General features: G+C 36.4%; 2 protein-coding genes and 1 long non-coding RNA gene across 3 annotated transcripts in view; all 3 read right to left on the bottom strand.

Annotated features, from left to right (window-relative positions):
* Positions 1-1,107: 1,107 nt before the first annotated feature.
* On the bottom strand, positions 1,108-2,338 carry LOC111254330 (uncharacterized; the record flags this gene model as incomplete). Its single annotated transcript, XM_022815043.2, has 2 exons — positions 1,108-1,936; positions 2,157-2,338. Coding segments are annotated over 2 exons (303 nt in total), but the record flags the coding sequence as incomplete, so codon positions are not given.
* Positions 2,339-2,633: 295 nt separating this feature from the next.
* On the bottom strand, positions 2,634-5,665 carry LOC147754599 (uncharacterized). The gene is made up of 3 exons (XM_086975063.1): positions 5,653-5,665; positions 5,334-5,490; positions 2,634-4,460 (listed from the first exon to the last, which is right to left on the bottom strand). Exons 1-3 carry the CDS (start codon positions 5,663-5,665, stop codon positions 4,163-4,165), a joined length of 468 nt encoding a protein of 155 aa, XP_086831189.1. The 3' UTR covers positions 2,634-4,162.
* Positions 5,666-5,695: 30 nt separating this feature from the next.
* Positions 5,696-12,218, bottom strand: part of LOC111253653 (uncharacterized) — an 8,620-nt gene continuing 2,097 nt past the window's right edge. Inside the window, exons 2-3 of the long non-coding RNA XR_002674757.2 lie at positions 7,123-10,959; positions 5,696-5,952 (exon numbers count right to left, since the gene is read on the bottom strand). This is a non-coding gene — a long non-coding RNA (uncharacterized LOC111253653). The remainder of the gene's footprint in view (positions 5,953-7,122; positions 10,960-12,218) is intronic.

The following is a 12,218-nucleotide window of genomic DNA, read 5'->3' as shown; positions in this document are numbered from 1 at the left end:
AACGTGCGAGACAATTCGTCGCTGACTCTGTATTCTTTTAAATATCCATTTTAGCGATGACAGCGATTGGATGCTCGGCTCTGTTCTGCCAAACGTAATCTAGCGCTATTGGCAATAGTTTGTCTTTCTTCTTTTTAGGATTTTTTTCATGGTCAGAAAAGTTCCTACTGAGTAACTGGTCCATGTACTGCCCTCGATTAAATTAATTAAATCATTTTCACTGCAAGCCAAATTTATCACACGTTACGCGTGCCCGACTGTGTTCTACGATAGCGTTAGAGCTATGATCATTTGTGGCCATTAACATTTTCACCAGCAAGCTTATAAATTTCAATTGACTGTTTAAGCGATTGACATCATAAGACGTTTTTAGGGAAAACTACCCCAGAAAATCTACAAGACTTCCACCTCTACGCAGGTATGCATATCCTGTTTGCGGCGCATACGGTAAAAAATTACTGGTAGGAACTACCGGTTATACCAGACGGCGTCGTCGGCAGACCAATTGGTATACTCCTGCTTGAATCTTCTACCTGTAACCATACCTATACGACTGTAATCATACCAAAAAATCACTTGATTATTCCCCGCGATCGAAAATGGATTAATACGAGATCGAAAGGTGCTAGTATGAATTAGAATACATCCGGCCGTATCTTCTACAGAATCCAGTTTAGTGTATGACAGCCTCCATAAGATAACAGCTGGTTCAAATGGTGAAGAGGAAGAACAGACTCGATATAGAGTCAGGCTTAAATGTACAGCTTGGAAAGCATAGGTTTACATTTAGGAGAAAAGTCGACATGCCACTGAGAAGTGTTCGTTTATTTATTGTTCCACATCTCTTTTCTAACTTTAACTTGCAAAATTGAAACTGAGAGTCGTCGTCATCATCAGCGTCAACAGCATAATGATTTTTTTGTGCTTGAACATAGGCTGATTGATTAATTAGCTAATGTAGCCGGTATTTTCGTTGCATCGATAGGGCCCACTGTACATATAATGCAATCGTCCCGAAAAAAGTAACCAGGTAACTTGAACTTTCCTCGAAATTTTATTCTGACGGGTAGCGTAATCAAAGGTTTTCAAAGAAAATGTCAAGGAACGTCATAGGGAAAAATTTATTTGCGTATGATATAGAGAGTTAAAATACTATGTTATAAGGCCATAGTAGTCTATTCAAGCCAATGTGAGTTTAAGTATGGTTATGAAGTTAAAATGAGAAACTCCTGTATGAAAAAAGAATCCAATATAACACAATATTTTAAGTAATAATAAAGACATCAACAAATAAGGTGCCTCCTAAAATAACGGAAATTCGTAGCAAATTCAGGACCTAACACTTTATTTTCATGACCTACTATCGTCTGTGCGTGGAATTCACTGAAACAACAGCGTAATGACGGTAGTAAAAATACATAAGGATCTCAACAATAGGCGGGCAGGAAAGAAAAGGCAAATTGTACTAACCCGCAAAACTAGTGCAAATAAATGATCTCACAGTCAACTAGGTTATATATAGATTTCGTGTAGCAGAACCTCAAACCTAACAGACCAAAAAACTTGACTCATTTTCTATTCTCTACTATATTTCTCTCGACAATGAGAAACGACTGTACGTATTATTGAGGTGGGCAGACATTTAGAAAGCCCCTTGTCAAATTGACTTTAACATTGTTCTCAAATGCGTTCAGTGATAAACTAGTGGTAAGCAGATGGCCAGTTGTTGATGAATATCCTTTTTCCATGATCTTCATGTGTGGCCGTACAGCTACCATGATCTCGGGATTTGCGGTACAGACTCAAGTGGTAGAGTTACACAGGTCCCATTGCCGTCGAATTGACATCGACCGAAATCGCCCTTCTTCGTAGACAGCTTCGTACATGGGCCGCGAGATGGCTCTGGCAAGCGGTGGCATAATCGCAAATCGTACATCTATAGGCAGACAACACCCAAATAAAATAGATAAAAATTGTTAATTTGGAATTTAGCGGGTGAGTGTATTGTACTGAAGGCGCTAAAATTCAGTTGTGTGCCTACGGTGTTATCATAGTTATCGACTGCATTAAAGATACACCTTATATATAAAACTAATTACCAAGCGAAGTTTCACTACTTAATTACCAACTAACTAACCAATTACTATATATATTACCCGTAAGGCTTTTCGCCACGGTGACGTCGAATGTGCTTGTCAAGGTTACATTTGAAAGCTGTCGTGTACGGACATAGTTCGCACTGAAACCGCTTCACCTGCGACGAATCCTCAAAATTCTGGATATCCACGGGCGGTATCGAAAGTAGAACTGAAAAACGCAATCGCACAAGGTAGCCAAATTAATCGGGTTTGCCCACACCTAATACTACCTTTGTTTATTAATCTATCGACATTTTTATATTCTTCAATAATCTTTATTTTTAAGCTAAAAAACCATGTGCATCTATTTTTTGACCATTTAATGTAGGCCAGAACAAAAAGTCTTATCTGGTTCAACTTAATCAATAATGATTCCACGCTTTCCTCGCTGAGGGATCGCTTAAATCGTGAGGGGAACGCTCAACCGTTTCTTCTGCGCATTTGCTAATTACTAAGCTACAACGAAGAACCAACGAAAATTACCGTGAGCATATCTGGAAGAAGATGTTTGGATTAGAGCATTACCTTTATTGATAGCAAACAACTCATACTGCACTTTTTTACACAGAATGAAACATACTGACAACTAGAACATCGGACTAAACTACGAAAGAGTTATACCGTTAGCTTTTATTTCTTCATAAAGTGCAGGATATATTAATATTTGTAAAATGCAAGTACAATTGAATTACAAAAATATCGCTCCTTTATATAATAATAGATTACTGTTTTTTTTTCTTATGGTTGTTGAATGTTGCGAACTCTGACATTTCTATCTGTCATTAGTTCGATATGTCATTTTTGCATTAATTCATTTTGATGCGAAAGCACCCATTGTATATACATATATTTCGTTATATGCGTTCGTTAGTTCTAAATAAACAAGCTTTTGTATGTAAGTAGACATATTCACATCGAAGATCACGATTTGTTCTCTTTAATGAAGGAGCGTCTTCGTTCGTATCGGTATTCTGATTGTTTTTTGTTATTTGCCCTAATAAATAGTTTTTTAAAGCCTCAATGTGACGTTGCAAATATCCTTAGATAATTATCAGACCAGTGAAACGTCCCAAACGCCAATTTGTATATAAAGCAAAAAAATTATTTATTTTCACTATTAGACGCTGGGCAAATATGCCTCTTTTTTTTTTTAAATAAAGAATAGACGTTTGTATTCTGTTGTTCCTTTATTGAAACAGCGTTTTTAATACACTGTTAGCTCGGGTTATGGAAAAGCAGTTAGAACTGGACTTAAACTGGCCTGTTGGTAATATTATGCGATGATTAGATGCAATGGAACATATCGTTTGAAATCGGGCAGCGTTGAACTTTTACAAACCAGTGATTTGTTCGTTTTTTTAGTCAAAAAAGCTCTCTTCCTTAAGGCAAGGAACAACTCCAGAAGTATTTGACTTAAGACCTAACTTTACGTTATTTCAGGTCGATTTCGAATATTTGCTCCTCTCTTAGTATGTATACTTTTATCTCATTATAAAAGTAGATCCATATGACGAAGGTGCTGAGCAAGCTCATTTCATTTGAGTACAGTGAATACGATCTGCGGACAGAGCTGTCTCTCCTGATCTACATTATACATTTGACTGCGGACATTGGTCTTTCGATTTAAAATTAACATTCATAATTAACGTTAGATTTATGTAATTATTCCAACATAGATCTATATATACAAAGCCAAAGGACGATAAATACGCTGCCCTGTAACTCCAGAGTTATTCAATCAGCGGTGGTTTATCGGCAGAATCCCGAATTCGGGCATAAAACCGCTTAAGAATATATCTTCTATAGATTTTCTAACAAGATTATTGATCTCCTCGCGTTTCGAGTCGGGCAAATTTAGCGCAACTACGACTGCAGTATTTAGCGCCAACGAACCATTTAAGGACACGAAGGTAATGTAGCCGAGTACGAAAGCCTGAGGCGTTGAAAGTGCTCGAAACCCTCCGGGTGTCTCGACTGGTCTTCAACAGGTAGGTTTACTAGAGGCTGAAGACGTTGAAGATTCCCTAACTCTCGATTTGCCTCGACTGACTTTCAGTACAAGAGTTCAAAGATGGCTGGAGATTTTCTAAACTTTCTACAGGCCTAGATTGTCCCTCAACAGAGGGCGCGATCGGCGAGAAGAATCGTTGGCGGTGGCTCAAGTTTCCAATATGCCTCGATGGTACCTCACCAGAAGGCCTAGCTGCAGAGGCCAAGAGAGGCAACGATACAATCTCTGTAGCATTACTTTTGTCGTGTCTTCGCCGAAAATGCGCAGACAAATTACTCGGACAGGCTGCTGTGTAGTTGCATTGAGAACACCTAGAAGCACCAGTCAATTAAGTGAGTATTTTGTATCGGTTAACTTTATACATTTAAAACGAGATATGTGCCATAATAAAACGAGGAAAGGGACAAAATGAAATTTCGACTAAATTTGTCATTAATTTCAGCACACGCGTTCAGATCTATATTATCATGTATATAATGAAGTATACAAGGTGAATTTGTGGCGTTGTTCGAATTATTCGCTGCATTAACCTTATTATTGCTACCCGTTGTACTTCCGTTGGCCCGTTATCTAGCCATTTTAAGTGAAAACTACTCTTCGAAACGCTATGTCAGGCTAATCAAGAAACCAAAGAAGGAAGTATGCTGATAGTTTTTAGAAATGTTCAATCACTTCCAAAGGAAGAACAATTGTACGATACAAAAGAAAAATAAAGAAATATATTTGTTTTCTTAAAAATTATATTTTGTGTCTGTTGTGTTGACCTTGACTAAAACTAAGTGACGACATTTTACATATTCTAAAGCGCCGCAAAATTTACTTCCTAATCTTTAACATGAAAGACCTTTATATTTCTACGAATAGCAGAATTTTTAGCAAAACATACCAGCTATTGCACTTTTTTGTCAAACCAAACCAACCCAACATACAATAATTGTTACGATTGTCTTCTGCATAGAAACATTCGTACTTCAGTTAAGAGTATTTTATTACTATTATTATCATTGTATAATATATAGGGTCAAAGGATTAGAAAAGGCAGTCCGGAAGAATATTAATATGCTGCTGGAAGTATTGTATCATCATGCGTTGCAGTGAATGATCCTCAAGCTTTAGTTTGCGATTCGTCAACAGTAAACTTTCGCGTTCGACTAATTTAAATAAGTTGTTGATTTTAAACATACGCATACGGCTTTTCGCCCTTATGCCGTCGGACATGCTTATCGAGGTTGCACTTGAAAGGTGAGTTGTAAGGGCAGAATTCGCAACGAAATCGTTTAGCCTGGGATAAATCTTCGACAACGGGATTGTCCGCTTCAGCCGCCGGTATAGAGAGAACAACTGTACAAAAAAAATGTTTAAATGAAGATTAGACATTTGATAAAAATTGCAACGTAGTAACTTTGTATTATTATAATTCTTAGCTTTCATCAATTGCTTATAATGTAAAATTCAATCCAACAATTATTATGGAAAATTATTTACAGTAATTTTGTCATATGCGTAAGGTTAGCATAAATATTTTCAATAAAGAAACAAACAAAAATTCACTTTGCAACACAGTTTTTATTCAAGTGTATATTTTATGTTACATTTATTTACAAAATTTAATGTGAGAAACTTTAGGGGCTTTTGTGACATCTGTTTACCTAATTCTGAAACAGATGCTGAAATCTATATTGTTGTTGTATCAAAAACGTTTGGTGAAGTGAATCACTGAAGAGGCGGTGTTCCGGTGTCAATGATTTAATAGAAAGGCCTGCAGACTATTTTTGTCGCAGCTCGCGATGCTCTGTTTAGCTTCTGAAATAAAATTATACAATTAGCTCAATGAACAGCATCTATAGAACATGTGAAAAAGGCTTTTTTTTCAAAATTTTAGGCACGTGTCGAAAAAATATTGTACCAGACATTACGTCAATAATGGCCAAACTCTCGCAGCAAAGATCACACAATTTTTTTACCTTGCAATAAATTTTACAGAGCAGTGGCCAGCTTTTATGCTCAGACGAAACTCTTGGTTAGAACCCCTTAACCTTTATTTCAAATCCTTGAACTCATACTACGCTAGCTATTTTTCTAGAGTTTAGGCATTCTTGTAACGATCCACAAACAGTTCCGTGCCCTGAACATTTACGGTTGCCTAAGATATACGTAGTTAGATTGTAAACGTAATTCGGCGAAACGAACTTCAAATCGAAGTATTCATCAATCGAGGATTCGTAGCTTTTACTCTCAGCAACCGGTCGTGTATTCGTAATTGAACTCATCTATCGAACTGCTAATTAACATTTCGTTAATTAAAACAAATTATTAGTCATAGAAATTAACTGGAGATCTGAATTTGCCATATATGTACTAACTGGCAATAAACAAACTGTGCTTAATTTACTCTAAGCAGTTTTGCAGCGCCACATTCATAAGAAAAACCTCATAATAAGAGCAACCATTAAGGTTGAATTGAATTTTACGGAATTATCGAAATTATTGTCAAAGAAGGCAACATAGTGTTCACCAAAAAATGTGAACCCTTTGCCGCCCCTTTGATTATTGGATACAACATCAGTAAGCAGAAAAACATCTACTACGATGTCCTTTTAAAGGTCTCTATTAGCTCAAAAATTTTTTATTTTTTGCGAAATGGACCAGTTAAGCAGGATGATAAATAGTTGTCATGTCATAAATTCGACAGTTCTCGAGGAAAACATTTAAATCTTTTGATAAAAAATAAAACGTAGACGATGTACCGTTTTTCCCACAAGGTCATCGTCAAACTGTATAAGATCATGTATAAGCGATTCGGTCTATGCATCAGCGCTTCGAAACTTCTTCCAAACTGGCTTAGCGGTTAATGTCTAAACTGCGTGATAATAGTTATGAGTTGAAATGATTCTCCCTTTCAGGTGACACGATAATAAATCAAATAGAATCGGTTAAACCGAACAGAAACACCTGTACCTATAAAACACGTACCCTTATGTATTAATCTTGTTTATATAGAAGCTCCCTACAATGTTCAATTTCGAAGATTTTTCAGTAGGTTTTCCCACAAATGCTTCTTACAACGATATACATAACAAAAGAATATTGCATAGTTATGCATGGCTTGTTTACCCTGATTCTTTAGTTAAACAAGATAATATTCTCGACTGCTGACTTTAAAGCCACTCTTAAAATAATTTCACAGTTTTTGTGATAATCAGGCACGTGATTCATCAGTATTCTTCAGTAGGCACAGTTCACATAGTGTTTTGCCTACCTACAGAAACACTTCAAATAACAAAATTTGACATAATTTAGCGACTTATTTACACAATAACATTCTTTCGCCCATGTCACGGCATAGCGTAAACATCGCTCACAGAATATACAGATTCTGATGATCAGCTGTTCCAGATCTAGTGTTCTAATAACAGTAAACAGCGCCATCTACTGGAACGCGACCGACGCTTCTGGAGCATAACATAGATCCAACACCGCAGCCACATGCCTTCCGAAGGTAACTCTGTAACAGCAGCGCGACTCCAAGACCTGCTGTATTTATCGATTAGTGGTCCTCATACATTAGAAGAAGAAAATATTTGTAAAACAAGTATTCATCGTCAAAAAATCCTACCGAAAACAATTACCATACGTGATCGAATTTCTGTAGTGGGCAAAAAATAATCCATTTGATACTTACTTCTGTAGACAGATAGGTGCTGTTGACTGTAGCCTGGTTCTAGATGGTAGGCTTCAATATTACTTTAGTTGGATCGTCACATCAAAGATATAGGTATATGGGCTGCTACAGAAGTAAGCGTGGCCATCCCGTTTGAGTTAAATTATATTTTGTTAATAAACGAACCGTTTATATTATGTGACTAACACTTACCGCATTAATGTAACCGCGCTAGCGTAAAAATAAGAGAGATTACTTAAATATTGCGTATAAAGCAAGATCTGCTTTGACTAGGCAAGAAGCGATTAAGCTCTAATTTACTAAGAGAGAGAGAGAGAGAGAGAGAGAGACTAAAAAAGTAAAATCGGATAGAAAGCTTATTTAACTTTATTCACTTTACTTACACAACCGGCAAGTCAAATAATACAAATCTTCCTCTGCTGTAACTGGTAGCCAACGGCGCTGTTTTCAAATAAAGTTACCACTACGTGATCAGCAATTTGCAGGCGCACCGTCGAGTTTGAAGTTACGCCGACGCGACCGCTACCGAAATTACTCGTTGTTACCAAGAAATGCTACCATCTATAAATATAAACATATATCGCCTGTAATTACAAGAATATGTTAACCGGTACTGGTACTCACGTTGTATCTCTATTATGAGGATGATTTTTTTTTAAGGATACACTTATAAAAATAAAATTTAATGACAATTAAATAAAGGACTTCGTATGTAGGTATATAATATAAATATAATGACATAGCTTCCCCAGCAAACAACGTTTGTTTATTTACTAAGTTATTAAAAAATCCAAAATAACTGGGACAGTGTCAAGTTAGAAGTTAGCAACGAAGGTTAATATAAGCTCCTGGGTTGAGAGTGACAAACAAAAAAACATTTCCATCGTTTTACATTTATTTTCTTACAACTAGTAATACGATATGACTATTGAAAATCGAAATGTAAGTACAACTAGAAAGTGTGAGCTGTTCCAATCAAGCTAGTAGCAACGGTCCGGCTTTTTTTCTAAAAAGAAATGTATTTTGTCTAATTTTACTTATCCAAAGATGTTCTTCATGCTGAGTACGCGTTCCTGGACTTCCCTTGCGAAAAAAAGTACAGCAGATAATAATCGGATGACCGTACAGGGTACTGTACTGGGGGTGCAACCATTTTTCACTACAATAAAAGGCCTACATAGAAGAATACAATCTCCGATAAAGAGCCAACTAATATTTATCAAACAGAAGTTTTCGCATGAACCGACCCAGGAATCATCAAAACTCTGTACAGTTGAAAACTGCTCTCTGCTAATTCAACAGAAGATTTCATGCACCCAATTTAGTAAAAGGCATTCTTTATCACATCGGTCTGTTTGATCATATCATTTGACTAACATGGTCATCGAAATGGTTATGGCTTATTGGAAACGACGTGACAGACGACGACGTCAGTATCAACCCACACAATAACGTAGCCGCTTGTCTACGTATGCGTTTTTTGCGTGTCCGTTCTGCTTTCGTCGCTACCGTTGTTCATGCGAATAATGGCAGCGAACAAGTTTCTCGTTATAAACACGCTATAACATGTTGCTCTTTTTACAGGCCAGATTATTTATAAGTGTGGTTTGCTGTATACACCTTGGGCAAGTGTTTTTATTCTGACTAATTATAAAGTCGAAATCGACGAAATTAAGTAAATTGAGAGAATGTCAGGTCCTCTCGTGTATCGTAGCGGGTTGGAGAGGCCAGTGCCAGAGTAGCCGTAGTCGATGTCAGAAATTCAATTTAAACAGCTGAAAAAAGGATGCCTATGCAAAATTGCTGGAAAAATAGCTGAAACGATAAAAATCACTTAGGCATCTTTAGATTTTTACAGCTCTCCTAAATAGGCACTGAGCGGAAGTTAGAATGCCTCTTTGATCGCACTAGCTAAAATGGCCCTCCACGCGCGTACATACTACGGTGCTGGATATACGCATAGTAGTAGCAGAGATTATGGTGTATTCCAATTGGCGCCAACAATTATCGACTGATTGACTAAGGGAAATTATTTGTCCATTTCTCGGTCGGCAAAATGATGACTTGATATGTGGTCCTGTATGGATAGTACGCACAACTGGACATTATGCGAGTACAAACAAAAGAGACATCAATAATCGATTTCACTAGCTGAAGTTATATCGAGAATATTTTTCTCTCGGTAAATTAGGATTAACAACACTTGAATTGTAGTTTTCTATAGGAGAACTAACTACTTACGGATTATGGATTCGGTTGAAGTGGTCGTAAAGATAAGATAAACGATTCATGCGGTAATGAAGTCCATATATGAAGGCAGGGAGTTCTATCTCCATTTCATTTAAAAATAAATTGAACTCAATCACTTTATATATCGTACAAGGCGTATCACCGGACTGTGGACCTACTCTTACAGTAGGCCTGCTTAGGTAACGTGTCTATTTATGATGTTTCCCTAAGTAATTATAAAATATAACCGAGGAATATAATTTTACCTTGGACAAAGACCTGTGATTTTCGGAACTCCAAATTAATGTGTTTGGGTGCATATATACACTCAATATTTATATATATATATATATATAGTCTTAGCGAGGTTCACAGGTAGAGATTTCTAGAATTCACAAAAACCTTAACTAATCACCTTTAACAAAAACTAAAGTAAGAGATTGTCAGCGGAATCTTGATTATACTACCGGTAGAGTTTCGAGAACAAAGAATTGGGCTACATACAGCAATTGCCTATTTTTTTGCTACTTTTAGGACAACGACGCTGTTCAGATGAGCTATCTTGGGCCTCGTAGAAAATCACTACCCAAGCCATTGCGCTATTCCTCAATGACTCCTAACGACTCTCGACAGCAAAAGGCACATACAAGACAAGTGTCATCGAACATTGTATTGAAAATGTATAAATATTCTATAATATAAATTGGCTTACTCGTGCAAATGGCTGTTCGTATTAACTTTGAGTCTCCTAGTCAGTGCTTCAAATCAACAGTATGAATAGAATTCATAGAAAACCAGTGGTAAGCGTACAAGTTCATGGGCAGCTTTATTTATCGTACATCTGGACTAATAGTTGATCATCCATCGTTATGAAGATCCACGTCGATAGACATCGTTTCCTACAAAAAGATAGGATATATGTAAATGATTTGTAAAGTGATAATCTACGCCAAATTACTTCACCAAAAATTAGCAAACTCATTTAGCAGGAACAAATGAATTTGCGAACATTTAAAACAGTAGTCATCTAAAATATAATTATCGTAACGGCTGTCGCTGTTACTTATTGATAATTAAAAAAAGACAACTTGACACATGCAAGAATGAATGATTATTTTATTTAATATCAACCTAATTTTAGCCTGGTCGCACAGTTACGGATCGCCCTCTGATGGCCGTACTAAATGTAGAACATTTAGCGCGGTAGATATAATCATTGTTGATATAAGTTACATATGCTAAAAAATCAACAAATAATGGAAATAGCCATATATATACACGCAAGCATCATATTAAGCAAACTGCACTCCTCGCTGGAGGAAAATGACTTTCGTCGTATTGTAAAAATCGTATTGTGATAGATGCTAAAGAACTGCTGATGCCGACTATCACTTTCATTCATCCCTTGGCAGAAAAATTCGAATTTTAATATGAGTAGTTTCGGCAACCTAGCTATGAACTATACATAGCGGCATATAACTAATATGATTAATATAGTACAATATAAGTAACGAAGCCTAATTATAGCGAAACATATCGTATACTGTGAATACGTTTTCTAGAATCCTTCCCGTTTTTTCAAATCTAGAGACTGTGCACAAAAAAACAAGTATTCTCTGCCTTAACCACAATAGAAACTATAATCGATAGTTTACAGAGGCATGCACGTACAAACAATTATAACATTAATGAGAGGGGCAATAACACTCGTTTGTGTCAAATTAGAGATAATTTGTACCATTTATTTTATATAGACGTATTACATTTAGCTTACGTTACAGCTATTCTTTGAACAATAACTGCCGACTTGCAAGTAATTCTTAATAATTTTTGAAAAATGTCCAGTAATTTGCATTGGTCTTATGCTTATTTCTAGAGTTCCTCTATTATGACACTTCTCTAACGAAACCAATTTTACCGCTTCAATCATTTATTGAATATCGTAAATAATGCGCATTGCAAGCTCACATGGAATTGCGGTGTCACAATTTTTGCATTCGATTTCTTGCATAGAGCCCTACCTTCGTTTCGTTGTATCTAGAGCTTCCTGCTGACAGAATTAATTCATTACAGTCTACCTAAATACTCTTACAATATACAACTTCTATATTCGCTACTAAGTTCACATTGCGTAAATACATCGTCATATATATATATA

This window comes from Varroa destructor, unplaced genomic scaffold (genome assembly GCF_002443255.2).
Source record: "Varroa destructor unplaced genomic scaffold, Vdes_3.0 BEIS01000007.1, whole genome shotgun sequence".
Taxonomy (NCBI): domain Eukaryota; kingdom Metazoa; phylum Arthropoda; class Arachnida; order Mesostigmata; family Varroidae; genus Varroa; species Varroa destructor.
The sequence above is the reverse complement of the archived record's forward strand: the minus strand, read 5'-3'. Positions and strand labels throughout refer to the sequence as shown.

What these genes read in the sequence shown, in the direction of transcription:
- LOC147754599 (XM_086975063.1), bottom strand. An exon ending in AAGGGCGAAAAGCCGTATGC is followed by an intron (nt 4,461 to 5,333) that starts GTATGTTTAAAA and finishes TGGTGCTTCTAG; the next exon opens with GTGTTCTCAATGCAACTACA.